Source organism: Zalophus californianus, chromosome 12, assembly GCF_009762305.2.
Source record: "Zalophus californianus isolate mZalCal1 chromosome 12, mZalCal1.pri.v2, whole genome shotgun sequence".
In the NCBI taxonomy this organism is placed as follows: domain Eukaryota; kingdom Metazoa; phylum Chordata; class Mammalia; order Carnivora; family Otariidae; genus Zalophus; species Zalophus californianus.
The window spans coordinates 86,384,102-86,408,689 of NC_045606.1; the positions used below are offsets into that span (position 1 = coordinate 86,384,102).

Below are 24,588 nucleotides of genomic sequence, written 5' to 3' on the forward strand. Positions count from 1 at the left end.
ACTCACCGAAATGGGGTAAAGAGAATTATCCTGTGGGTTTCTGGCAAAAGCAGTTATACATGTGAGCTGAAAGATATCAAGCTAAGAACCACAGGTTCCCAGCTCCTAAGCCAGAGAAGCTAAGGCCATCTGGCTGCTTTTTCAGTTCTAAGCAAAATACAACTCAGAGCTACAGAGTCTCAATGGTTGACCAGTAGGCCACAAGCATCTGGCTTTTAGCACTCCATATTTGCTATTAATAATGATTAGCCAATAGTTTTTTAAACCATCACGTTAGCAAGTCTTCTGTAATAAATTACTGACTTTTCAGAGAGGACTTTGTACTGGTCTGACCCAGCTGTGTTCTAGAAGTTCCCCAGACATTTGCTTAGTGTGACCAGCTTTCAGGATACTTTATTCTTCTGGGTTTCAAGAGCTAATCTATTGTGGTTCAAGGTCTGCTCTACTTCATGGAGAAACTGATCGGAGCATGTCACTCTCATGAGACTCATAAATCACAGCGTTATTCCCAGGCAGCTGTCCTAGAGTCAACAGTGATCTGAAGAGAGCAGTGATGTAGTCAACAGTGAGGTCTCCAAAGGTAGAGAAAAGGCACCATCTCACCCTTTTATTTCCCCAAAGTGCTGTCTTTCCCCTCATACCCATCATGTTTATCAGAATGATAAATTGATAACCTGACAAACCACCCTCCCATTCTCATGTATCTAACCAGCTTGAAATGCCTCATGCTTCCAGTGCTGCATTTCTCTGCCAGCGACAAGACTGGCAGCCTGGGATGTGCCAAGTTCTTGGCTCTCAATTGCAAAACAAAACAGTATAGGAGGGAATTTGTGAGTTAGCTGATTTGCAAACACTACAGCAAGTCACCGTGTAAACACTTGTTTTTGTGTACCTATTATTTCTCCCAGGCAGTTACCTGGATGCCATCCTGACAGTGGCCAAATGTACTGCTCAAGTTACCTTGCTTCCTTCATTCACACTTAAGAGAGCTCAGCTTATTTTGCACCATTAAAAAACAAAGACAAAAACAAAAAAAACCTTCATTAAACAGTAATCACAGAGCCTCTCGGTTAATTATGGAAGGAGAATCACCAACATCACTCAGAATCAACATCAGGTCCACAGGTAAATGCCATTCAAACGGGGCCAGCTCAGGAATTAAGAAGCCACACTTACATATACAGGGATTGGTTGAAATTTCCAAGCACAAGTTCATCCTGGTTCCTCTAAAGTAAAATGTAATCTGGGTATGTGGATATTCTTTCCATGCCCCCAACTCAAAATACCAGTCTACTGAATGATCACACAAACCAACAACATCATATACTGGGCCTGACTGGATGTATGTAGAAAGCATTGTGACTCTTCGCTGGAAGTCTACAAGGCAGGTTCTTCAATTTTCCATCTATTTACGGTTGAAGAATGAGAAGATCGGTATTGTTAGATGACTTGTTAGTCCCAAATTGGTAAGAAGCAGAGACACAATCTGAATACAGACACTCCTTATTCCAAAGCCTGTATTCTTAATCATTTTGCTAAATTCTCTCTCTGTGTGTATCAAAATAAAAATGGAATAAAACTTCTACATGACAGAAGCTATTTAGATGACATCACAGAGCACTGGCATTTTCTTCTCCATGTATACCCCAGAAAGAACTTTCCATTCAGCTTTAGTGTAAATGCTAACTTCCAACTTACCAAAATCAAGGGTTGAAGCACCAATCCTCTGGTAGAAAAATAAGTTATAACCAAGAAATTTCAATGAAATTGGAAAGAGGAAAAACTGCAAGGGTTGCTTTTTTTTTTTTTTTTTTTAACATTTTCGTAGTACTTCACGGTCATACATTCCTAACCAAGCTTATCTAGTCTAGTTCTTGCCCCAGGCAGGGTGATTTAAGTCATCCCAAAGACAGAAAGGTTCAGGCAATTTGTAGAGATCTTACGGAATCCTACCTAGCTGAGAGGCAAGTTCTAAGTATCTCTTGCCTGTCTGAGGCTCTGCAAAGTGCTTTGGAGCTTTTTAGAGGAAAGGTATGGCCCATGTGCAAATTAATAACAATATAAATCAACTCAATTTCCATATGCATAGCCATCTAACCCAACGAAAGGAATACACGAGGCCCCAGGCTGCAATGCCAGTCTTCTTCGGAAAATATATTTATTATTAATAGTGAGTGCAGTAAAGATGTCAGTATTCATGATCAAGAAGAGGTGGTATAAGCCAAGGTTGCCTTTATGTTGATAAAAAATGCCTTATTTCACTTGTAATCATAAACATTATTCCAGTAAAAGAGGTACATTTTTCTCTCCGTTTTGTCTTACTTATATGATCACCATAATAAGTTAAAATGAAGTAGCTCTTATATAGTCAAGGGAGAAAAGCAAAAAGAGAAAACCAAAACACCAGAGCCTAGACGATTGCACCCAGCACTGCTGGGCTGAGATGGAGGTTTGGTGCCCTCTCCCCGCCCCCATCCCAACCCCCAAAGCCCAGCTCTGCTGGAATGAAGATTCACCCAACCCTGGAGCTTGGTGAGAAGAGAAAGCTGAATAGAAAGTTAAAAAGGTAGAAAGGTCTGCCTTTCTCTTTTAATCATCATGAACAGGGTTGACTAACACTGCAGTGTGTCCTTGCTGGCTGATACCTGATCTAGGCCTTGGCTTTTCAAACTGCAGTTGATCAACTGGGATATGCTTCAGCTGAATCTGCTCTTTGGTGCTTCTCTTTAATCGTCTTCTCCTTAAATGGGTTACTTTCTTACTAGGAAAAAAAAAATGTTCCGCCTCTGGAATTAACGTTGAGGAGTTCTGCTTGTTCTAAAAGTTGACTTTATCCTCCCTTCTCAAGCATGCTCTGCAAGAGAAACAGAAAACATGAGTTTTAGCAGCAGAAGGCGAGATCCCCAGAATGGCAATAACTATTTAGTATCATTTGTATTACTTTTCAAAGATCTACTCAAAAACACATAAAACAAGGTGTATGCGCTTCTTGGTCTCAAAATATTATTACTTTTAATGAACACCACTGCTTAATCATGTATAATCTCCAAATGACCCCACCCCCACCCCCGCCACCATACCAAGCTGAACTCAAGAGTGAGCATGGCATGGATCACTGGGGGGTGTGGACATGTATGCTCTCCACGAGGGGCATTTGGAAATGTGTGGGAGTATTTCTGGTAGCCACAGGGACTGGGGTGAAGCTACTGTCATGGCAACAGGGGTGGGGGGTGGGGTGGAGTAGAGGTTAAACCCCAAAGGCTCCGAGAGGGCAAGAATCTCTCCCAGAAACCTCTGCCCACTCCAGGCAGAACACAGATGTTCATGAGCTTGTAATGCTGGATGGAGCTACAAAGATACGTATCTATTCTGAAATTGCTTTATTTTTGTGACTGGGGGTGTGTGGGGAGGGTAAACAGGAAGAGTTCTCAACTATCAGAGTAGAACTCTATAACTAGCCAGGGCAGGGGATATATTCTCTCCATTCTCAGGAATCTTTAAAAGACAAAAAGTGATGCTTTCCCCTTTTGATTTGAAATTATTCAGGAAGAGGCAGCTAGGTCAGGCCCAAGGTTGCCTATAGTTCATCTGTTCACACCCTTTCAGCCATTTATTCACCCAGCTCTTAAACTGAGCTCCTACTAGGTTAATCATTGTACTGAATGAGGTGCTATGGGGAAACCAATACACAGGCCCGTGGAAAATTAAGGCATAATATAATGTAGTAATTCGCTATTTTTAAAAAATACTTGCTAAATATATGCTAAAAATTAATTTTACTGAATAAGTAATACATACACACAGTATAAAATTCAAGATAAACAAAAGAAAAAAGTAATTTTTTTCCTCCCTTCTGTTTCCCAGTTTCTTGGGTATCGTTCCAGAGTAGGTAATAGTTCAAAAGACGAGTTGTTCTAACTTGTTCAGAGGAAGAGAACTCTCTAGAACTGGAGTGGTCAGAGGAGGCTCCTAATAGGACCTTTCAGACCATCTCCCTGAGTCTTTCAGAATCTAGATAGAAGGACCAGGAGTGGGCTGGGGAGGGGTGAGGGCAGGAAGCAGCAGCAAGGATTCAGAGGTAGGAGCAATCCCAGTATGTATGGGGGGCAGAGGAGAAAGACCAGCCTAACTAAAGGAAAGGGTGTATCAAGGATGTACCAAGGAAAAGAGTGTCCGAAGGGCCCAGAGTGAAAGCCCATTGGCTTTCTGGAAAAAACCTGCTGGTCTCTGGAAAAAACTTGGGAATCCAACACATGTCTTTAAACAGGAAAATGTCATTTAGGAGGGTTACCCTTCATCCTTGGCATAACGGATCCAATAGATGAGAGTCTGGAGGCAAGAAGACCAGGGCAGAGGCAGATTAGGAATCAAGGGTGGGAATGAGAAATAGAGCCATAAAAGACCTGGCTAGAAAAACAGAGGTGGTGAGACCTAAGGTATGGTGATCCTCAGTGACAGGGAGAATGGTGGTGTCACCAAGAAAAATGGAAAAGTCAGGGGGAGGAGTCAGCTTGGGAATGAGGGAAAGGACTTAAGTTTTGGGTGTATAAGAAATCCCAGATGGAAATGTCTAGAAGGAAGTTACAGCCTTGGGAAGAGATGTCAACAGTCTTTAGAGATAAAGATTTAAAGCCAAAAGATAAAGAGAAATGATTGAAATAATAGGGCAGAACGGAAAGAGTGGAAGGACAAGTAAGAGAGCGTGTTTGGTGACAAAGCACAGGACAGGCACATACCCCAACTTAGCCATGGTTATAAGCGGCTACGAAGTCCATGTACATAGGGCACAAAGGACCAGATACAAAAGCAGGCAAACTAGTTTAGAGAAAACACACACAGAAATGGTCACAAGAGATGATACATTCAAGGAGGAAGTAAATTAGAAAACCCAGGTGCATCTAGAGAAAAAAGGAAAGACAACGCAGATAAAGCAGAAGACTTTGCTCAGCAGAGTTGTCTTAACAGAACAAACACCACAATGTGAGATTTCTCTCAAACCCATCATTCACATATGCTCTGTATTTGTTGGAAAAAATGAAAATTGAGCACCTACGATGTAAGAGTCAGACCAGACAATGTCCCAGTATCATAGTGTCTCATTTATCCTCTTGTGGCTTGATCTGTGTGAGACAACAACCGTGTGTCCAGTTATTTGGACAGGAAATGATGAATTCCAGACATATAGACCATCTCACCACATTATATGTTAATACAAAATAGAAGTCAGTATAAAGTAGATTTATACTTGGCCCATCTGCACTTAGTTACTAAAGAAAATTATAAGTTTATGAGTGATGCCATTTTGCATTTTGGGAGTTATACACTCACTACTTTCTTCAACATACCAATGGGAACTTTAAGCTATTATTTGCCTGATCAAGATTACATGGCTGTGCCTTATTCTATAGTTTAGGTCTTATGGTTATGATAGCTATGTGTCACATGTTGCAAAATAATCCATAGTGACCACAATACAATTAAAGCAATAAAAAGTGTTTTTTTTTTTTTTGAGAGTCTAGGGAATCTTTTTACTATTCTTCTTTCTGTAACCCCAACCAAATATATAAGGGTAATTTTCCAGCCAGATTATATAATGTTAAGAGTATCACACTCTCTTTAATCTTTGAGGTAGACAAGCTAGGCCCTGGCTGGTTTGAAGATCAGTGGGCCAGTCTAATGAAAAGATTAACAGAACACTTCTGAGCAAATATAAAACACAGAGAAATCACTACATTCACAGAATAGCCTGCTATATGTATTAAAATTCTGATTTTCAAAGATAGCACAACAGTTCAGCTAATGCACAGGGGCTCCTTGAAGTCACAGGAACAAGGGAAGGCTCAAGGCCAGTCTATACCCATGTTGTAAACTGCACTCAGTTGCCACCAAAGGGTGGCACAGGTGATACAAAACCTCTTCACTCAGTCAAAGACATTAATAAATACGTCAAGCTGAATTAAAAAAAAAAAAAATCGGCAAAATACTCTGTTATTACTCTTCTAACTATGCAATAAAACCTACTCAAAACCCAGGCCCAATGACCTTTGGCTGGAGGGATGCTGAGGCCTGGAAAGGTCTGTGTCATTTAGTGTCACCTTATAGGTTCTCCCACAGTCTCTGTATCAGTTCTGTAAGTAGCTGCTTTGGGGCTGAATTTCAACACTGTATAAATTTAACACTGCATAAATTAACATAGGAAATTCCCCAAAGAATCAGGGAGAAGATCTGCAAGTTATAAAAAATTGCTCCCTTCATTTAAGGAACTGCTAACACTTAATCTTAATGTGGAGAAAGAAATTCCTTGCATTTGCTCATTATTCACGTACAGGGGGCCTGCAGAAACCCCTTTTATGGGGGTGCCTGGGTGGCTCAGTCGTTAAGCGTCTGCCTTCGGCTCAGGTCATGGTCCCGGGGTCCTGGGATCGAGCCCCGCATCGGGCTCCCTGCTCCGCGGGAAGCCTGCTTCTCCCTCTCCCACTCCCCCTGCTTGTGTCCCCTCTCTCTCTGTCTCTCTCTCTGTCAAATAGATAAATAAAATCTTAAAAAAAAAAAAAAAGAAACCCCTTTTATGAAGAGCTGGGTAAATTGCCAAAAGGAGAGAATGGCTCAGGCATCCGTACTGCTCCGTCCTCTAGTGTCTCTCTGATTCCGGCCACCGAGGAAGGAACGACTGGTGGCTCACAGTATCAGACAAGAGCAGGGCCTCTGAAGACCACAGACTGCCTGCCATTTCCATTTATTAAAATGATCTTCACTGTTTTCCTCAAATATTTTTGTTACACAGTAATCTCATCAACTGATTTTTGAATTATAGCTTTCTTGAAGGGGTTGACTATCAGAGCCATGTGTCAGCTACTGGATGTCTCAATGTATTGAAGAGGAATTACGGCAACCCTGGGTTGCTAAACAATCATCACAAAGAGAAAAACATACTTTTTTTTTTTTTAAGATACTATTCAGAGTGCTTGTCTCTGAGCTCACCCAGCATCTTGCCAAGATTTCAAAAGCCCTAACAAAGCTGAGTATGGAAGCAGGAGGGTTTACGGGGGAGAACTGAAATGGGAATGTGTCTGGGTGTACCTGAGTTTTTCCCAAGGAGGGACATGAAAAGTGGGGAGAGTAAAAGACAAGGGAGTGGTGAAGACACAATGAGGAGAGGAGAGACAGAAACAAAAGTAATCAATAAATTCAATTTAGGAGGAGCACAAAGAGAGCTTTGCCTGTGCACCAAGCATGACTCCTGACCACCTGCAAATCTGATTAGCTAACTTCCTGTGTTCTCGCTGTCTCTCCCTGGACAGCCAGTGCTGTTCTCTATGCTCCCTGCTTTATGCCTGGATCTGTTTCATACCTTCTCTGACAAATGCTCTGTGTAATATTCAAATTAAGTTACAAGTAATTAACTGTTTACACAAAATGCTGCAATAACAAACAAAACACGAACATATTGCAGCTCTAACTCTTGAAGGATAAGCACTAGAAAAGAAATGCCTATTAAGAAAAAGGAGTCTATTACCATTGTAATATTTATTCTATTAAACCCAAATTAAAAAAAAAAGAAAATGTCATAGAGCAATGATTACTCTCAGAGGTTTTAAGGGTTCCCTATGATAGAAGAGGCTGATAACACATGTAAAAGTTTGGAATTCAGTTTGCTTTGATGTGACTCCAAGTCCGAAGGGCCACCCCACTGAAGGACGGGAAATGTATTGTGGAACACGAACATGTCATCCTGAGTATGAGCAGCCCAGCTGGGCCATTAATAAATGTCACTAGGTGATGATGATAAAGAAGCCTTTGAACACAATAAAAATATGTTCCCATAGGTCTTCCCAGAATATTAACCTTCTTGATTTATCTCTGTGCTCCCTGAAGGTGGGTGTCTGTGGACATCAGAAGCAAACACATCAAGAAAGGGGCCCCTGTGGTCACTCAGGAGAGGGAAACAGGGTGACTGGAGTAGCAGAGCCAAGGGAGGGTTAGTCACAATTGTGAGCTGGCCAGGGGACCGTGTTACCTTGGTTCAATACCTCTTTCCTCCCTCCCACCCATGAAAACCAGGCATGGCTCCTCACCCAGGGGTACCTACAATTTCAAAGGAGGCAACAGGAGGGGAAAAAATAACTTCTTTTTAAGGGGCTCCCACCCTCTGTCCAAGACCTCTTCCAATTTGTTCCTGAGGCTGAAACACAAGTTCCCAGGGTCTGTCTGATGAGACCTCTGCCAGATGGCTCAGACCTGAGAAGCAGTGACAGGTAGTGGCAAGTCCTCAACTCCCGAAAAGGGAAAACAGAGACTTAGCAGGGTCTCTGAAAGATCGAAGACCTCTAATCCAGGTTAGGCCAATGGGCTCTAGAGTATGTCTGTCAAACTCTTGTGCACAGAGTTACTTGGGAAATTTGTTGAAAGTTCAGATGTCCCAGTCCAACCTTAGACCTTCTGAACCATAATCTCCAGGGATGGGGCCAGATGTGTGCATTTCAAATATGCTCCCCAGCTGATTCTGATGTTCACCCATGTTTGACAGCTGATATTACAGAAAACAGCACGCTGGGTTTGGCATCAGGAATGGGCTATTCTGGTTTGGACTCTGTCCCATAAACAGATCACTGACCCTCTGTGAGTGCAAATTTTTCCAGGTGAAAAGATGGGATTAGGTCACACGATCTCTAAGGTCTGTCTAGCTCTAACAGCCTATGACTCTGTTCAATCATTTGGATGTAATTTATAATTCATTTGAAAACAATGACAAAATACAGCTTGCTCTGGCACTGGGTTGTTCTTTCAAGAATGCTGATTTCTAAAGCAACAATGACGACTGTGTTTTTAGACCTTCTTCACACTTAGACAACAGGGAGGTATTTGAGACCTCATCTAACACAAACCCAGATCACAGGGGAGATAAAATGCAATGTCCTTAAGAAGGCTGACACTTCCTGCCATAGAAAATCCCTCCATATGCCCTGATCTTAGTTCAGGTTTTCTATTTTGGGGGTTACCCATGGACTGGAAGTATCATTTCCATTTTGGAAATGAAGAACTGAATGCACTAGCATTGGGCTGAAGTAACTTCATATTAAGATCTAGCTTCATTTACCAGGGTCTTGACCTCACGCTCTCCACTACCACTTGGTGACGTTCTCATCTCCCCAACGATACCAGCAGAAAGCATAGGCCTAAGGTAGGCACTGCCTCGCTTACAAGATGTCCTCATTTAGATCCCTCCTTTAACTGAGCTGCTTACTTGGCTATTGACCCACTGCTCCCTTGTTGATTTAAACTTCTATGATGGTTTACCTTCTCCTGACTGGCCTCTGTCATCTGACTCTAGGCTCCACACTGACCTCTGTCCTTAGGCATCTCCTGGGTCTGGCCCTTGCTTTTAGTCCCAGGCCCTCCTTGGCTCTTCTGATGTGGCTTCCTGCTCTGTCTCTACACTCCCTTACCACCCACGATCCACGGAGGATAGATGAAAGCCACTGTAGAACAGGGGAGCCTAGGGCTGGCTAGAGGTAGACAGCCTACATTTTCTAATGGAGTTTATTAGCTGGCAGGCTACATTCTGCCAGGCAGTGCTGAAACAGCTGTTTCTCAGTACACTGCCCTTGGAGAAACTGTTTTTACCCCCTCCTAGTTCATTCTGCCACTTTGGATTCCCTGGGGCTGTCAGGAGCATCAGCTTCAAGGAAAGGCGATATAGCTGTGGGAGGCCAGGCAACACACAGGAAAACCAGAAGTACAAGTTTAAGGCGGACAGAAAAATCTAAGAGGCAGAGGCACAAGTGCTGGAGGTCCCCAAAGCAGGGGTGCTGCCTACACTAGAGATGCCTCTTGACTGAAATGTGCTCAAAGACGTGCGTCATGTTCCTGTGCACACAAACTCTTGCTCTCATGCATGGAAGTAGAATTAGTCCCACAGCATCACAGCTGGAAGGCCCTCAGGGATCACCTAGTTCAAACCCGTAATTTAGCAAAGAAGAAACTGAAGCCCAGGTCACCATGACTAGATTGGAATGTTACCTACAGTATTTCCCCAAAACTCTACCTTCCAGGCAACAAAGAATGTTTGCCCAGAATCCAGCCAGCTTTTGTACTATCCTGTCAGCAGCAGGGTTGGGAAAAGAGTTGGAATGCTTCGAGTTGCCCTTTAAGCATGCTACCCGCCAAGCAGCCAGATGCTGCAAGAAAATATCAGGGCAGTGGGATGTTCAGGGAATGGAGCAATGCAGATCTGAGAGGGACCCTTTCTCTATCCTTTCCCCACCTTTTGATAAAAAAACTTGGGTACATTTTGGTCCACTAGTGGCAAATATCCCTGGCTTCCCATTTCTCTCCCACCTTCTGTAGTCTCCTGTTAGGTAGGTGAACCAAGATCTGAATAGGAATCAGGTTTTCATGGTAAGAACAGGTAATTCAATCGTGGGGAGTTTATAGAAAGCTATGAAGCTAAGCAGATATGACAAATAAAAGACACAGTCTATCAATCGATGTCCTCCTACATTTTTAAAAGCCGTACCTCATACAGCTAGCCAGTAGCTTTTAAGTCTTAGAAATAATAATTACAGCAATTTATTACCTCTTTACCCTTATGAAGAATACATAACTTAATATACTGGAAGTAACAGTCTACATGTCTCCTATCAACCCACGAGGAATTTAAGAATAGCTGAAGAAAGACTGATATGAGTAAATGGATGAAGAAAGGAAAAACAAGGCTAAGGAATAACCGGAGATTTTCCAATCAGCAAAATCTATTAGTCTATAGAACAGTGCCTCAAGGGAACCAGTGAAAGCCCGATCTTATGAGTCATTTAAAAGTGGAGTGGATTTGGTTCTTGGAATTATTCCAAGGGGAAAACTCTTGCACTATGCCGGAAATGGACAATATGACCTAATGGGTTGTTGTCATGTTGACCATTTTCTACATTAGCATGTCTAGATGGTTCTCTGGATTTAACAAAGGAACACAGAAGGGAAGCTGACTGGTCAGGACGGGCTGCAACGACGCTCAGAACCACTATACAGCTGAAGCCCCTTCTAACAACGGGCAGAGTCAGGGGTCACAAGGTTAGACAAACTTCACACTGAGAAAAAGGGAAACGTGGTATGAGAGGAAAAGTGCTCAGGAAATGCTGGTATCAACCCCCTGTGGCCATTTTGGTGTGGTCTTAAAAGAGGGCACCTTAAAAGCTGAGCTGCACCTTTGTCCATGGCCTTTATAATCCCACCTCCCTATTTATTACCTTTAGTCTCCATTACGACTTAATTTGATATTCATGCTTTTCTCTTCACTTCATGATCATCGTTGACATTTTCTCTCATTGCCTTATTTCTGTATTAGTGGATAATGGCTGTCTCTTCTCACAACCAACTCAAAAACTAAACACCATTAATTTTTTTGTTTTTACGGTAGGTATATTTTGGTTTAGTTGTTACATTTACCATCATGACTTCCCTGGGTTTCAAGTCTCTCAACTGTAAAACCATGAAAATAAAACCATCTCTATTTACATCTCAGGTTGTCATAAAAACAAGCGAGAGAATAAATGTGAAATCACCTGGAAATCTAAAGTACTATAGAAATACAAGGTATTATCGCTTCTTGTTTTCTTGCCCATTACAATGTTGCCCATCTTAGGGTAAAAATACTTTGTGGACAGTTATCTTTGTATTATTACCTGGTGTTATATGCTCCCTAATATTTGAATATATGAGTTGTGAAAACAACAGGTACCTCAAAACACACTTCACGGGAAGGATATTAAATTATGTTGCAGATTGGGGCAGGGGGGTCTCTTTTGGAATCACTAGTAATAATTTGGCGCTTTGGGATGATCTGTTTAGTGGTTTCAACATGAAATAACACAACTGAGGGAAGAAGGAAAAAATAAGATTTACCAAATACTTTATATAAATGTAATCCCCACAATACTGGGGATAACATCACCCTAATTCGGAGAGAAAAATCAATACCCAAGGTCACAGAGTTAGTAAAAGACAAAGCTTCAATACAAACCCAGATCTGCCCAATTTGAATTCCCTACTGCACAGTGTGGCATATTTGATGTTGTTACAAAGTAACTTTGTTTTATTCTATAAATATATGCCACTGATAGCATGGGGCTAGGTGCAAACAATTCAACAAAACCCAGATAGGGTGAAGTCGAAACTCCATACACAACATTGCAGTTGCCAGTTTGGTAATGTTACAAATCACACTGTGCAAATAGGCATGTTTCTCAGACACCAGCATAGAAACATACACTTTGTCACAGCCGTTCTTTGCACTAACTACTACCCCCTCCTCAATTGGCACTAATATCAAGTTAGAAAAATCTATGAGTCAGCTTGCAGGTCCCAGGTGCTTCAGTTAGTATCAGTATTAAAGGTTCGGACTTGTTAAGAGCATATCAGAAGCTGTCTTTGACAAATAAAGTGTACTAAGTTAACATTAGCAACATTACTTCTACCAAAGACCTTTAAAGAAAAGAATCACTGGCATGCTACTAGGAATTACACAGTTGGAGCTACAAGCAAGAAACAGAAGAAAGCCTCAAGCCACTAGGCTTTTAAAGAAAACATGGGCTTTTAATAAATCTTGATTATGTTTTTTTCTACTAGTGTTGATGTTACTTTCCAGCTACACAGACAATAACCAATCCTCCCATAAATACCAGAAATTTATAGAGTGTTAGAAATTTACACTAAGTGGTTTTATTGTAACTACAGCAAATTAGACTGCAGAAAGGCATGCTGTGTAACTCAAACACTAGATTTAGTTGAGTCAGAAGGTCAACTCTAGGGAGTTTGTCAGCAGAAAGAATCAAGGTTTCTAACAATTTCTGTCTGTCAGAACAACCTACATCCAACTGTTAAGTCAGTTAAATGCTAGGCAATTATGTGACCTGCCAGAACTGATCATTTGCTTCAGGGTTTATCATTAGCTTTCTAAAGCACGTGAATTCGAGAAAACACATGTCCTGTGAACATCGAATTATTCTGGAATGGGGGGAGGGTCAAAAGAAGAGTATGGCTGCGGTACATAAAAGTGATGGAAAGTGTTGCCTAAATCCCATCTCTGGCCTCCCTTTCCCTGCTCAATCCAGTGGGCTCTACCAACTGGTAGAAGACTGAATGGAACGCAAAAGGTGGCTTTTTGTTTTAGCTTTCTGTTTGTTTTTTGTGTTTCTAAACCAGGCTCTCTGCACAACTACTTGCTGCTTATAGACCCTAAGCTGTTGGACCCTTAACTTGTATCCTTCCTCTTTGCTGGCTTTGAGTATTGGCCCAGAAATACGGGACAATGGCCTTCAGGACACAATTATCATAAAGGACAGAAGTTTAAAGCAACTGGAAAAAAATATTGTTTTAGTAAGAATCTTTTTCTTTCTTGCAAGTAAATGAGGTAAACACAAGGAGAATATGGGCTCTTCCCACAACCAGCTGGATGGAAGTTGATTACTAACTAATGGACTTGTTATGGCAATTTTTAAATTTTTTATTGTTATGTTAATCACCATACATTACATCATTAGTTTTTGATGTAGTGATCCATGATTCATTGTTTGTGCATAACACCCAGTGCTCCATGCAGAACGTGCCCTCTTTAATACCCATCACCAGGCTAACCCATCCCCCCACCCCCTCCCCTCTAGAACCCTCAGTTTGTGTTATGGCAATTTTTGATGATGACGACTAGTTTGGCTTATAAAGCTCTTCCATTAACATTAGCCTATTCAGTCCTTATCTCTGCCCCATGATGCTGGGCTTGCTTTCTCCTGGTGCCCCCGTTAACAGGGCCTGCACACCCACCTGTTTGGCCTGATTGACACAGCGCATGTACTGGCTGGCCAGAGCAGAGCAGCTGAGGGTCTGCTGGGTATTCTGGCGGTAACACTGGAGAATTTTGGCCTGCAGATCAGCACAGACAGGATGAAACTCATACCGCCTAAAAACAAAAACAGGAACCAGTGAGACAAACTGTCTTCAATCAGAATGAAGATCAAGGCTAAAGAGTATATAAAACATTAAATAAGATATAAATGTTGCAAGTATAGAAAAAAGTTTCTAAAAATGATTTCTATGAAATCAGTTCCAGTAATTGATACCACCATGAGCCTCTCCGGACACTGTAACATTCCCAGCCAAACATATACCTAAACCAGGTGAATGGTGCCAATACTCTTCAGCCCAGTCAGCCAAATCAAAAACCTGAGAGCCCTAACTTCTCTCTTTCATGCCCACAACCAATAGGTTGCAAAGTTCGAGATAATGCAGTATGGTTCTCTTTCTCTATATTCACTGTCATTACATTAATTCATAATCACTTTTATCCTGGAATCAGGCAAAGCCCTCTAATCTTTTAGTTTTTGCCTCTTTACTCCTGCCTTCCAGAAGGTTCTTTCTAACACATATTATCTGAGACCGTATCTCTCCCTACTGCTTTCTAAACAAAATGCAAGGTCAACCAGGCAAGTCCTTCTGGATCAGGTTTCCACCTACTCTTCAGCCTTCATTCCCTAATTGCTGCAGCCTCACCAAACCACTTTCAGGGTTTGATCTATACATGTCCCTTCATGTCTTTGTTCATGCTTCTCTTGATCTTGGACATGCCCTGTACCCAAACTCCCACCCATTCCTATATATCCAGAAAATAAGTACTCATCTTTCAATATTTGAGCTAGGTATTGAAGTGTAACCTTCTCTAGACAGCTTCACTAGCTCTCCATTGAGGGTGGACTCTACTACTCTCTTTTTGGCGACCCCACTGACCCTGTATGAGCTTCTTCTGCCACTTCTTTCACCTTCCACTTAACACTGACTACACCATAACCTGGTGTAATTTACTAGCCTACATCTACTAGGAGGCAAATCCCAAGAAGTAAAGACTGTTATAGAAGTCATGCAATAAACTACTGAGAATACAAATGCATGGAGAAAAAACATTTATTAATTTTCTGGGCTAAAATTTTACTAATTATACTTACAAATCTCAGATTTTAGTTAGATTTGCTTTCTGTGAATATGCAGTACCAAACATAAATGCCTCCAAAAATCTTAAAATATACACTTGAAAGATGATAATAAAATCAACCAAATGAATTATACCAATGAAAAGGAAATATCCTTGTTAAGATGGTAGAGGAACTTGAATTATAAGGACTAAACATACACAGAAAAAATACATAATATTATCACTTTTAATCTAGGAATTCATATTTTTCAAATTAGTTCTGTTTAGTACAAGAGGCTTCCAGTCTTTCATATCAGTTCTTTTTTTGCAATTTAAATTTTTTATTTCTGTAGTGATCTTGAAATAGCATTATTTTATATTAAATGGATTCTAAAAAAAAAAAAAAACCCTAGAGAATATAGGGGGAATATTTCTCATCAATAAGGAAACCCCTGGGTGACGATTTGTCTCATTCCTTTTATCCAACACACTAAGCTGATACATATTTTGCTTGTACAGAAAACTGAAATGGAAACCATGTTACTGGTCCCTGAGGGAATTTACTTCTTACTACCTTCTAAGGAAAGTAGACATACAGGGGAAAAAAAAAATAATCCCACAAATTTTACATTACATCCCTTTTACTTTTTCATTCACTACCTTAATGCTCTGCCAAATACCTAAGAACAGAATTTATATCCAATCCCTGGAGTTTCCATTCTCCCTAAGATTTCAAAGTTCATTATGTCTATGAATTTTTTTGGACATGGATTTCCCTAATTCCCTTCCATGAACATCAGCATCTAAAGGGAGTTAGCTAGGCTTCGAAAAGCAGAGGCAGAGACACCACACACTGATTATAGCAAGATACACATCTGGGTAAATACTGAATAAAATATAATCAAGCATTCGGTCAGCTGAACCCAGCAAGTACATGACTAATGCCGAGGATCATTCGTGGGAAAACAGGGTTATGCTCCGTCCTAGTGCTGAGGACCACGATTCTCCGACCACATCTTCGATTTCAAGGCAAAGGAAGGAGGATGGGGAAAGACGACGAGAACAATCCCGACCTTCTCTTCAGCTCTTCCCATTAACATTCAGGGAGAAGACTGTGAAGAACGAGCTTCCACACACCACACGTCGTAAAGAAGAGGGTTTTTTTCTTTAAAAAACTATTTGTGATGGAATAATTCATCCAATACTATGAACTCCTTAGAAAGAAGTAATTTAAGCTGTATATAAACATTTACCGAGTTGAGCTGTTAGTCATGTAAGTTAATGTCCATGAGTCATTTATGATTTGAAATGTGTCAAAATATACTTTTATCACCACAAATCAAGACTGCTCACTTCCAGGGTCCTTGATTTCCTGTCTGCTAGTCTGGTCTATGTGTGTGTGTCCACACACACATCTGCTGAAATCCTTTTCGTATACATTTCAATGTGTACTGATGATTAGATAGTAGAAATGGGGGGAACAGGGGTGGAAATCAGCATAATTGTCTCCCAGTTGCTGGAGTAGACTCTGGTACATTCTTCTTGGATTAATCTGTAAGGGCAAAGCTCTGCCTCCGTATTGATCTGCAATGCTTGTTATGCTACTCTAATGCACTGTTTTCACTCTGGGAAAATGCTAAATGAGATTACTGTCCACCATTAGAAGGCCATAAAACACAAGCCATGGCACCTTCCATTCAGGAAAAGGTTTAAAGGCATTTCCAATATGCATTATGGTAAGCTCTCCATATAGCCACTGAGTCAGCAATTGATTTCTATTGACTGCTTTCCTTCCTGCTGATGGAAAAAGCCACTACTAGGCAAAAATAACAAGAGGGCAGAATTTCAAGATACCTAAGAAGGAAAATTAAATCTTAGCTGCAAGAGACACTTAAACAATTTAATCTTTGCATGAAAATAAGATTAAAAAAGGCAATGGTGAATGAGAAATGTAAGACAAAGACGAAATACAAATCTGGAGAACTCGAAACAGTAATAGAGAAGAGATAGAACAGTAATCCAAAAATATACTTGGCAAAAAGGAATTGGTGGAATAAAGTCGATACTTGAAAATATATATTGATGAAAAACAAGAAAAAAAACCCAGTTTTGTGGTCACTTGAAATGACTGGGATTTTGATGTGTCCCACCACGTATCTTTACGCCCCTCTTCACTTCCCTTTTCCTTCCTGGACTCTACACTCTGTTCCCTTCCTCCTCCCCTCACTCCCACAAGCACCACCAGCAGCTGCCTTCGCCCTTCCTACTCCACCCCACAGTGGCACTGAGGACCAAGGGGGTTGATGACTGTATTCAGCGAGAGAACTGGAAAGCCAAAGACCTGAACAGAGAATAAAATCACTCCTGGTAAGGCATTCTGTAGCTGGTGAAACCATCTTTGCTAATGTTTAATGCTAAATATTCACTTAAAAGGCAGCTAAGAAAATAGATCCAAGTATTTTGCTCATTACACTGACAGGGCCATTGTAGAAACTCTGGGGAGAAAAAAACCCAGAAAAGAATACAGAAATATATTTGGGCTGTTTCTGATTTTTCAGTGCTTAAAATAACATGGAGATGGATATAAATTGTTACTGTTGTCTCTGAATCTTTCCTGGGGATAATTTCTTGTAAGTTGAATTAAGGGTCAAAGACAAATAAAAACATTTTGGTAAAATTGAAGCTGAGATAGGCAGTGAGTGTTCAGCTCTCCTCTTCAGACTCGGTGACACTCTGATACTAGGCCATCTGTTTTCAAGCTATCTGCAGGTTTCACTGCTGCTTCCCCCACCTTCATGTCTGAGAAACTTCTTTGATGTGGGTCTGAGCTTTATATTTCGAGGAAACTACTTACCCATCTTTTTAGTTCTGCTAATATAAATGGCAAGGATAATAAGGTAACTTCAGAGAAGGAAAGAAAATATGGAGGCAGCTCTCCTCAGGCCAGTCTCCACCAGAAGGCTAAAGAAGTCATGTAATAACAATCAGCAGCCACAAATTCCTAACGCTCTCGGGAACACAGAAATCATTCATTAGGAGTACAGATGCACAAAAAAAGAACCCTTTCCCTGTATCTGGACCAGTAAGTACAGAGTGGTGGGGGGGATGAGGGAGGGAAGTAGAGGGAGGGATGGAGGGGAAGAGGGGAAGAGAGGGAGAGGGAAGGAAGGAAGGGAGGCAGGGAAGGAATGGATGGGTAGATGGATAGATATGAGAATGGATGGTGCTAAAAGATTTCTGATTCTTTTAACAGGTTGCGACAATGCATCCTTCATGGGATCTGGTGATCTCATAAAATGGTATCTACCACATTAAAAGCAGGCACACAACACAGCCATGGAGTTAAATCTTTAGCTCTAATTCCTATGGCACAATGCAAAAACTCTTAATTTTATTCTGTATTAAACATTTCATTAGATGTTAAGCCCAGGAGTCAGGATTTCTGCTTTTATAATACAAAACTAAAGCTCTCAACCCCATTGCCAATAGTTAAAAATATGTAATAATCCACTCATCATTTATAATAAAGCTATCATAAAATGCAATATCAAGGAAGAAAGTATTAATTCAAAGTATTATCTATTCAACTTTTTTCATTTTTCATTTTACCTTAAATTACAATATCCTAATAGTTTCCAGAATAAAATGTAAACAGCCTCTTTCTAACAATGCAAAATCTGAAAGACAACTCAATTACACTTAAAAGGCCAAACATCTCCAAAAGCTGCTTACTTTCTTAGTTTCAACTTGTCTCCATATACACTTTGCTATAAAATCTGAAAAAATAAAGTGAAATAAAAGCAGAGGACTTGGGGCGCCCGGGTGGCTCAGCCGTTAAACATCTGCCTTTGGCTCAGATCGTGATCCCAGGGTCCTGGGATTGAGCCTCACGCTGGGCTCCCTGCTCCGCGGGGAAGCCTGCTTCTCCCTCTCCCACTCCCCCTGCTTGCGTTCCCTCTCTCGCTATGTCTCTCTCTGTCAAATAAATAAATAAAAAATCTTAAAAAAAAAAAAAAGCAGAGGACTTTTTTTTACATTTATTTTCTAAAATGATGAATGTGAGCTATGATGTTGTCTATCATCTCAACACAAAAAATGCCAAGAGGCCTCCCCCGTTATCAGAGGAGGGACTGCTGACCTTGAGGACACCTGGTCCAGCACTCAGTTCAACAAACCAATCAGGCTGGAGAGCGGATCGTTACCCACAATGAGTGCCATACCATTCAACCAGCAGATTCAACTGGGTTTTGTTAAAGAAAAACTCAGCTTTGGCTAGAGGTACAACAGAGTTTACAGAATTCTATTCTCTACACCCAAGGCTTGAAAGAGCAAGATCTATCTGAAAATATTTTAATATTTAATTTTTAATTTTAATCTATGGTTGATTTTGGAGAAAGAGGTCAGTATCACAACTCAATAATCTGGATCCACAGGAGGAAGGTGACCTATCTGCAAGGAAGGGAGGGGAAAACACTGCCAGTCCTACAGGTATTAATATCTCACATAGAAGGCCTAATACCAGGAAAAATGGGGCCATCTTCTGCTGTATCTCCAAGGAATAAGGGCCCAAACCATTTTTGTTTTATAAATATTTTCTTAAAATCTGGTAACCTAGAAAGACTAATGGCCACTTAATATTAGTAAAAAAAAAAAAAAAAAAAAAAAACTTTTCCAGAAAATTTCTCCAAATAATAATGTCTTGGACAAGAAATAGTTATTTATCTGGTTGAAAAGATTTGTGAAGTGAGGCATCAGGTATGAGGCAGAGAAGAACAATCAGTTGGCTAATTTCAATTTTCTACCACATCATGGTACCCTTGACATATTTGGGCTATGTGCAGCGAGCGAGGCATACATCTCAAAAAGAGAGATAAAATACTTCTTACTTACATAAAAGATATCTGGAATAAGAGGCAATAATTATACAGAGTTTAGGGACACAGAACATAAATGAGGCCAACATTAACTCAACCTGGGAGGACCCCAAATCAATTTCCGATCACACTTTCTTTGGAATAACCCAGGACTCATGAGATGTTGCTTTCTCAAACTCACACAATCTTCTCATTAGGCGAAATGCCTGAGCTAACATATTGCACTGAGTAGGCCCTAATTTAGAGAAGTATAAGCCAACCTTCCCTTTCTCCCTTTCTTTCTTAACGATGCTTGGAATATTGTTATTGCTTAATAAATGCCAAGTAATAATACTGTAATAAAAACAGGGACTAGTGGATTAACAATGCAGCTCTTTGCTTTAGCAGTGCCTGAGACAGCAGCAGTTTACACAAGAATCCTGACTAGAAACATCGCCTCCTGCATCCACACGGTAGCAACAAAACAGAATCGCAGTTCACAGAAGCAGCCCTTGTTTATAAGAACTGTACTGTCTGCAGAAGCATTCTCTGTCCCTTCAAAAGACCTACAAGCCATGGAATGCAGAGATGTCCAGGGCCAAATGTTAAATGTGAATCTCCAAGGGATACATCACTGTGTGAGCGAGACCAAGCCATCTTAATACACCAAATTATTTTTATTTGAAATATCTCAATAAGGCTTCAAGGTGAAGAAATGCATTATTTATTAATAGTATAAGTACGACTAAAGAAAAGCATGGCATTTACTCTCACCTGATTTGGCAAAGTAACTGTTTAATTAAACTACTTACAAAATGTTAATCCTGCGCATACAACACATCACCCTTGCATTCTCTTACTTTAAATATGTGTATACCTATATATAACACATTGAACTTACACCAACACAATTTATTATGCCCCCCGGACTTTATGAGTAATTTATTTCTATTTCCCCTATCCTGTTACTTTGGAATGTTCACTAAAATTGGTCTAAGAATGGAAAATATGAGGGTTGGCTGGTTCATTCATTCTTTCATCTGTTCTGTTATTCCAATAACAGACATCATTAAGCATTCATTAAATGCCATTCACTATGATAGGCTCTGAATAAGATACAATCTTTGCCTTCAGATAGCTCACAGTCTAATGGGGGTGGGGAGAGACAAACTGCACATGACGTCTTATAATGAGATTGAGAGGTAATATAATTGTAAACATAGTGCTAAACAAATCCGGAGATCTGGTTTTGGATAGGACAGAGACGGAATATAGTGTTTTAGACAAGAGGACATCCATCATTAGTGAACAGGAAGCAAGAACTGGCCTTATGATTTTCTCGAAGCAACTTTCGAGCCTGCTGAAGATCTGTCCAGTGTATCTAGACTACTGAGACAGATTCAGAGATGGAGAGGAGAGACCTCCTTTGGCCTTGGGGATACAAATACACCCATAATCTGGTGACTCCAAGCCTTCTGAACTCCTCTACTTCCCCCTAGAGAAAAGCTTGGTATTTGTGTTCATGACACTTGCTGACTCAGGCTTGGTTTGGAGAGGTGGAAGTAGCTGTATAGAGTTAGAGCTTATACATTCTGAGTCGAGTAGGAATCCACAAGGAAATAATCAGAAGCCAGAGCACAATTTTAGACCTACCAACAATAAACAAATGTTGAGAAAAGTTCCCATTTGCTGTCTTAGTAGGAGAGCTCTGGTGGTAACTCTCCATTGGTGCTAAAATGACTCTTCAGCCTTCATTATTTTTCCTATTTGGGAATGACTTTTGTAATCACTCTATTGCTTTACCACTTGATATGGCCAAGGAGATTAAACTGGATAATTTGGTCCTGGACCAATGCCCAAATTTGGAGGTAAGAGGGAGACAGGAGGAACTGGGATAAGATGGGGAAGGTAGAAAGATACTGGGAAGCAAAAGAACATACCAGAATTATAGGGAAATCATGGAGGAGGAAGGAAGATATTTGGGGCCAGATGAGTTTCAGTGGAGAAAAAAACACAGGATCTGGCTGAGCATCCCAACCAGCCCATGGGGAAGGACAATGCAAAGGGGAGGCTGTACATTCTAGACCATGGAAGCAAACTGTGGCATTTGTTTTCCAAGACAACTTTCATTGCAATTTCTGGAAGGGGGATATTACACTTCTCTTCATCGCCCATTCTTCTGCAGAAAGTTCTCAAGTTCATAAGAGGAAGAACTGGCTATAGCCAGTGTGGTTCTCCCCAGTACAACCAAAAGGCAGGCACCAGTCCTGGCAATTTAGCAGGTTTTTTCTGACGGAGTATACGCGCAATGAATCCAACACTCTCCAAGCAAATGTAATGAAACACTGAATACAACCTCCCAGAGATAATCCTTCCATATTTTGGAGAAATATATATTTCTTAGGCCTTATTATATCATTTTCATCAACTAGATCTAACTACTATAATAGCATAGAGTCACAGAATCTTCTAGTTGAGTAGTATGGTACCAGCAGTCTGCACAGAAATATGGCTGAGCATACACATTCATGTTAAGCTCTTATTTTTAGGCACTTACAATTTTTCAAAAAGAATTACCCTTTGGGATGGATTTCTTATGCTCTTCAACTGAGGGGATGCTTGGGGAGGTGACACGTTTGGTGAAATCCCATTTGAGTCACCCAAGCATAAAAATACACCCCTCTATCCCCACCTCTTCCCTGCTGTGATCACATGTGAGAGAATGCTTTTCATACTAAGAGAAGTCAGGGATAGCTTCATTTTTAAAATTTCAAAACTGTCACAGAGCTCAGTGCGGACTGTGGCACATCCTAACACCACTAGGTAAAGAACAAATGTTAAGACTGTAGTGACACAGTGCGCTGCATCACTTGAGGTGAGACTCCTTCCTCCACTACACTGGGAAAGCAAGAGCCGACTCCCAGATACACCCAGGAAGGCATGTGGCTGGCTCTCTTAACTGTAAGAATTGCGAATGTATTTATTTTAGTGACAAGTGAAGGAAAGAAAAAATCACCCCTACTGATTTGCCCTCTAAGTGTCAGAGTGCCAGGAACGAGGAGTGCGGGGGGAGTCGCAGGTGGGTAGGAGCCGGAGCTAAGTCCGTTGTTGGTTCTCCCTGCCGTGGGGAGGACTTGAAGGGCAGAGGGCGTGAGCATTGCCACTGGATGCAGGAAATCCCTGAATGGGGGCACCAGGCCACACCGGCGGAGCTCCAGGGATACAGGACAGCCAGGCAGGGAAAGCCACATGGGCATCACTGTGCTGGCCACCCTGTACACACTGTGAAGGGGGTGCTAAAGGGTGTGTAGAGACAAAAGGAAGGAGAAAAACACACGCTCGTTAAAGACACACCCTCGCAGAAGTCGTGGGTAGACCAAGGCAATGAGGGTGCCAAGGAAAGGTGCTATACTGTTCTGAGGAAGGAGTGGTCTTTCCCGGATGGGGCTAGTGTGGAAGTCCATGGAAAAGGAGATGGGATCCTAGAAGACCCTTGAATGAAGGGTGGGACTGCAAGAGGTCATTTGCTGGGGGTGTGTGGGGTGTGAGCCCCAGTCCAGGCTCAGTGGAGCCAGGCTCCTTCAGGGCAGTCAGGCTGGAGGCAGCGCTTGCAGAGGTGAGAGGCGATGCTGGAAAGGAAGGGGCTGGAACTGGGAGAGACTGCTTATAACAGACAGCAGCTTAGAGTCTACTCTGCAGCTGATGGCAAGCCACCCGCCTTTCCAAATGAGGAGGTGAAGTTATAAAGGTGCCACCGTGAAAAGGTCGATCTGTTCTGAATAGATCAGATAGATGGCAGAGGGACCTGCCTAGCCTGGGAGGCCAGCAGGGCACTCCCCAGGTACAGAAACAGGCCAGAGGGCAGCCTTGGAAAGCAGGAATGGAAGGATGTGTTAGCAGACGGACACGGAGGTAAGAAGAGGAAAGACTGAATGACACACACATGGCTCAGGCCCAAGGATTTACAGAATGAAAGTGCCTAAGGATGCCAGGAACCCCAGGTGGACAGGCATGGAGCTGCAGCTGAGCGCAGGGCAGGGCTGCAAGCACAGAGAAATCCCCGAGCAAGACACAGAGGGCACTGGGATAGAACTGCAGCCTCCGGTGAGGGGGACAGAAGCAGGGAAGGGAGTGGGGCAGTCCCAGAGCTCAGAGTACAGGTAAGAACCCATGCAACGCACTGTCCCAGGCAGGGGAGGTGGGAGGGCTAAGCCTCATGACCAAAGAGACTGTCAACAAGAAAGCGGCTGATAAAAGCCATGGCATTTGATCCCTCGCCATTTGGAGAAACAATTTCAGGAATGAGCAGTAAGAGAAATGGAGGGAGCTACTTTAATGGGGTACAACTGGATGGGAAAAATATGAAAGGGGAAGATTATATCTGGCTGAAGATGTGGAGGTCGTAGATGAAAGAATTTCAGTAGGGTCTTAAAGAACGGGAAAGGCTTAGGCAGTTAAGGGAGGGGACGGAAAAGTAAAGGAAGTAAAGGCAGTGATGTCACTAATAAACTTTTTCTTCCAAAGATTCCTGTGGAAATTTATGTAAGATCAGAAAGCCAAATACTTCCAACAGACACGTTCTAGGAGAAAAGGAATTCCCATCAAGGGCAGTCATGATTGAAGGTGTGCTCAGAAGTCAGGAAATAGGGAAGGCTGTGTGGAAAAAAGGAGTTTTCAACAGTCCTTTAAAGGAAGGCAAGAAGGGCAGAATGGAGGGCCCGGTCCTTGCAGACGTGGTACGATCACAGAGAAACACAGATTTCCTGGTTAAAGCAAGAAGTC

The 24,588-nt window shown here is 41.6% G+C and overlaps 1 protein-coding gene across 4 annotated transcripts in view; it reads right to left on the reverse strand.

Moving 5' to 3' along the window:
* Window positions 1-2,133: 2,133 nt before the first annotated feature.
* Window positions 2,134-24,588, reverse strand: part of CHCHD3 (coiled-coil-helix-coiled-coil-helix domain containing 3) — a 266,148-nt gene continuing 243,693 nt past the window's right edge. For 2 of the 4 annotated variants that reach the window (XM_027574541.1, XM_027574538.1), the window contains 3 exons: window positions 13,813-13,948; window positions 5,054-5,120; window positions 2,134-2,854 (listed from right to left, as the gene is read on the reverse strand). In XM_027574541.1, the coding sequence (XP_027430342.1) occupies window positions 5,097-5,120; window positions 13,813-13,948 (160 nt within the window). In that variant the 3' untranslated portion in view covers window positions 2,134-2,854; window positions 5,054-5,096. The remainder of the gene's footprint in view (window positions 2,855-5,053; window positions 5,121-13,812; window positions 13,949-24,588) is intronic. The other 2 variants (XM_027574540.1, XM_027574537.1) reach the window with 1 other exon arrangement.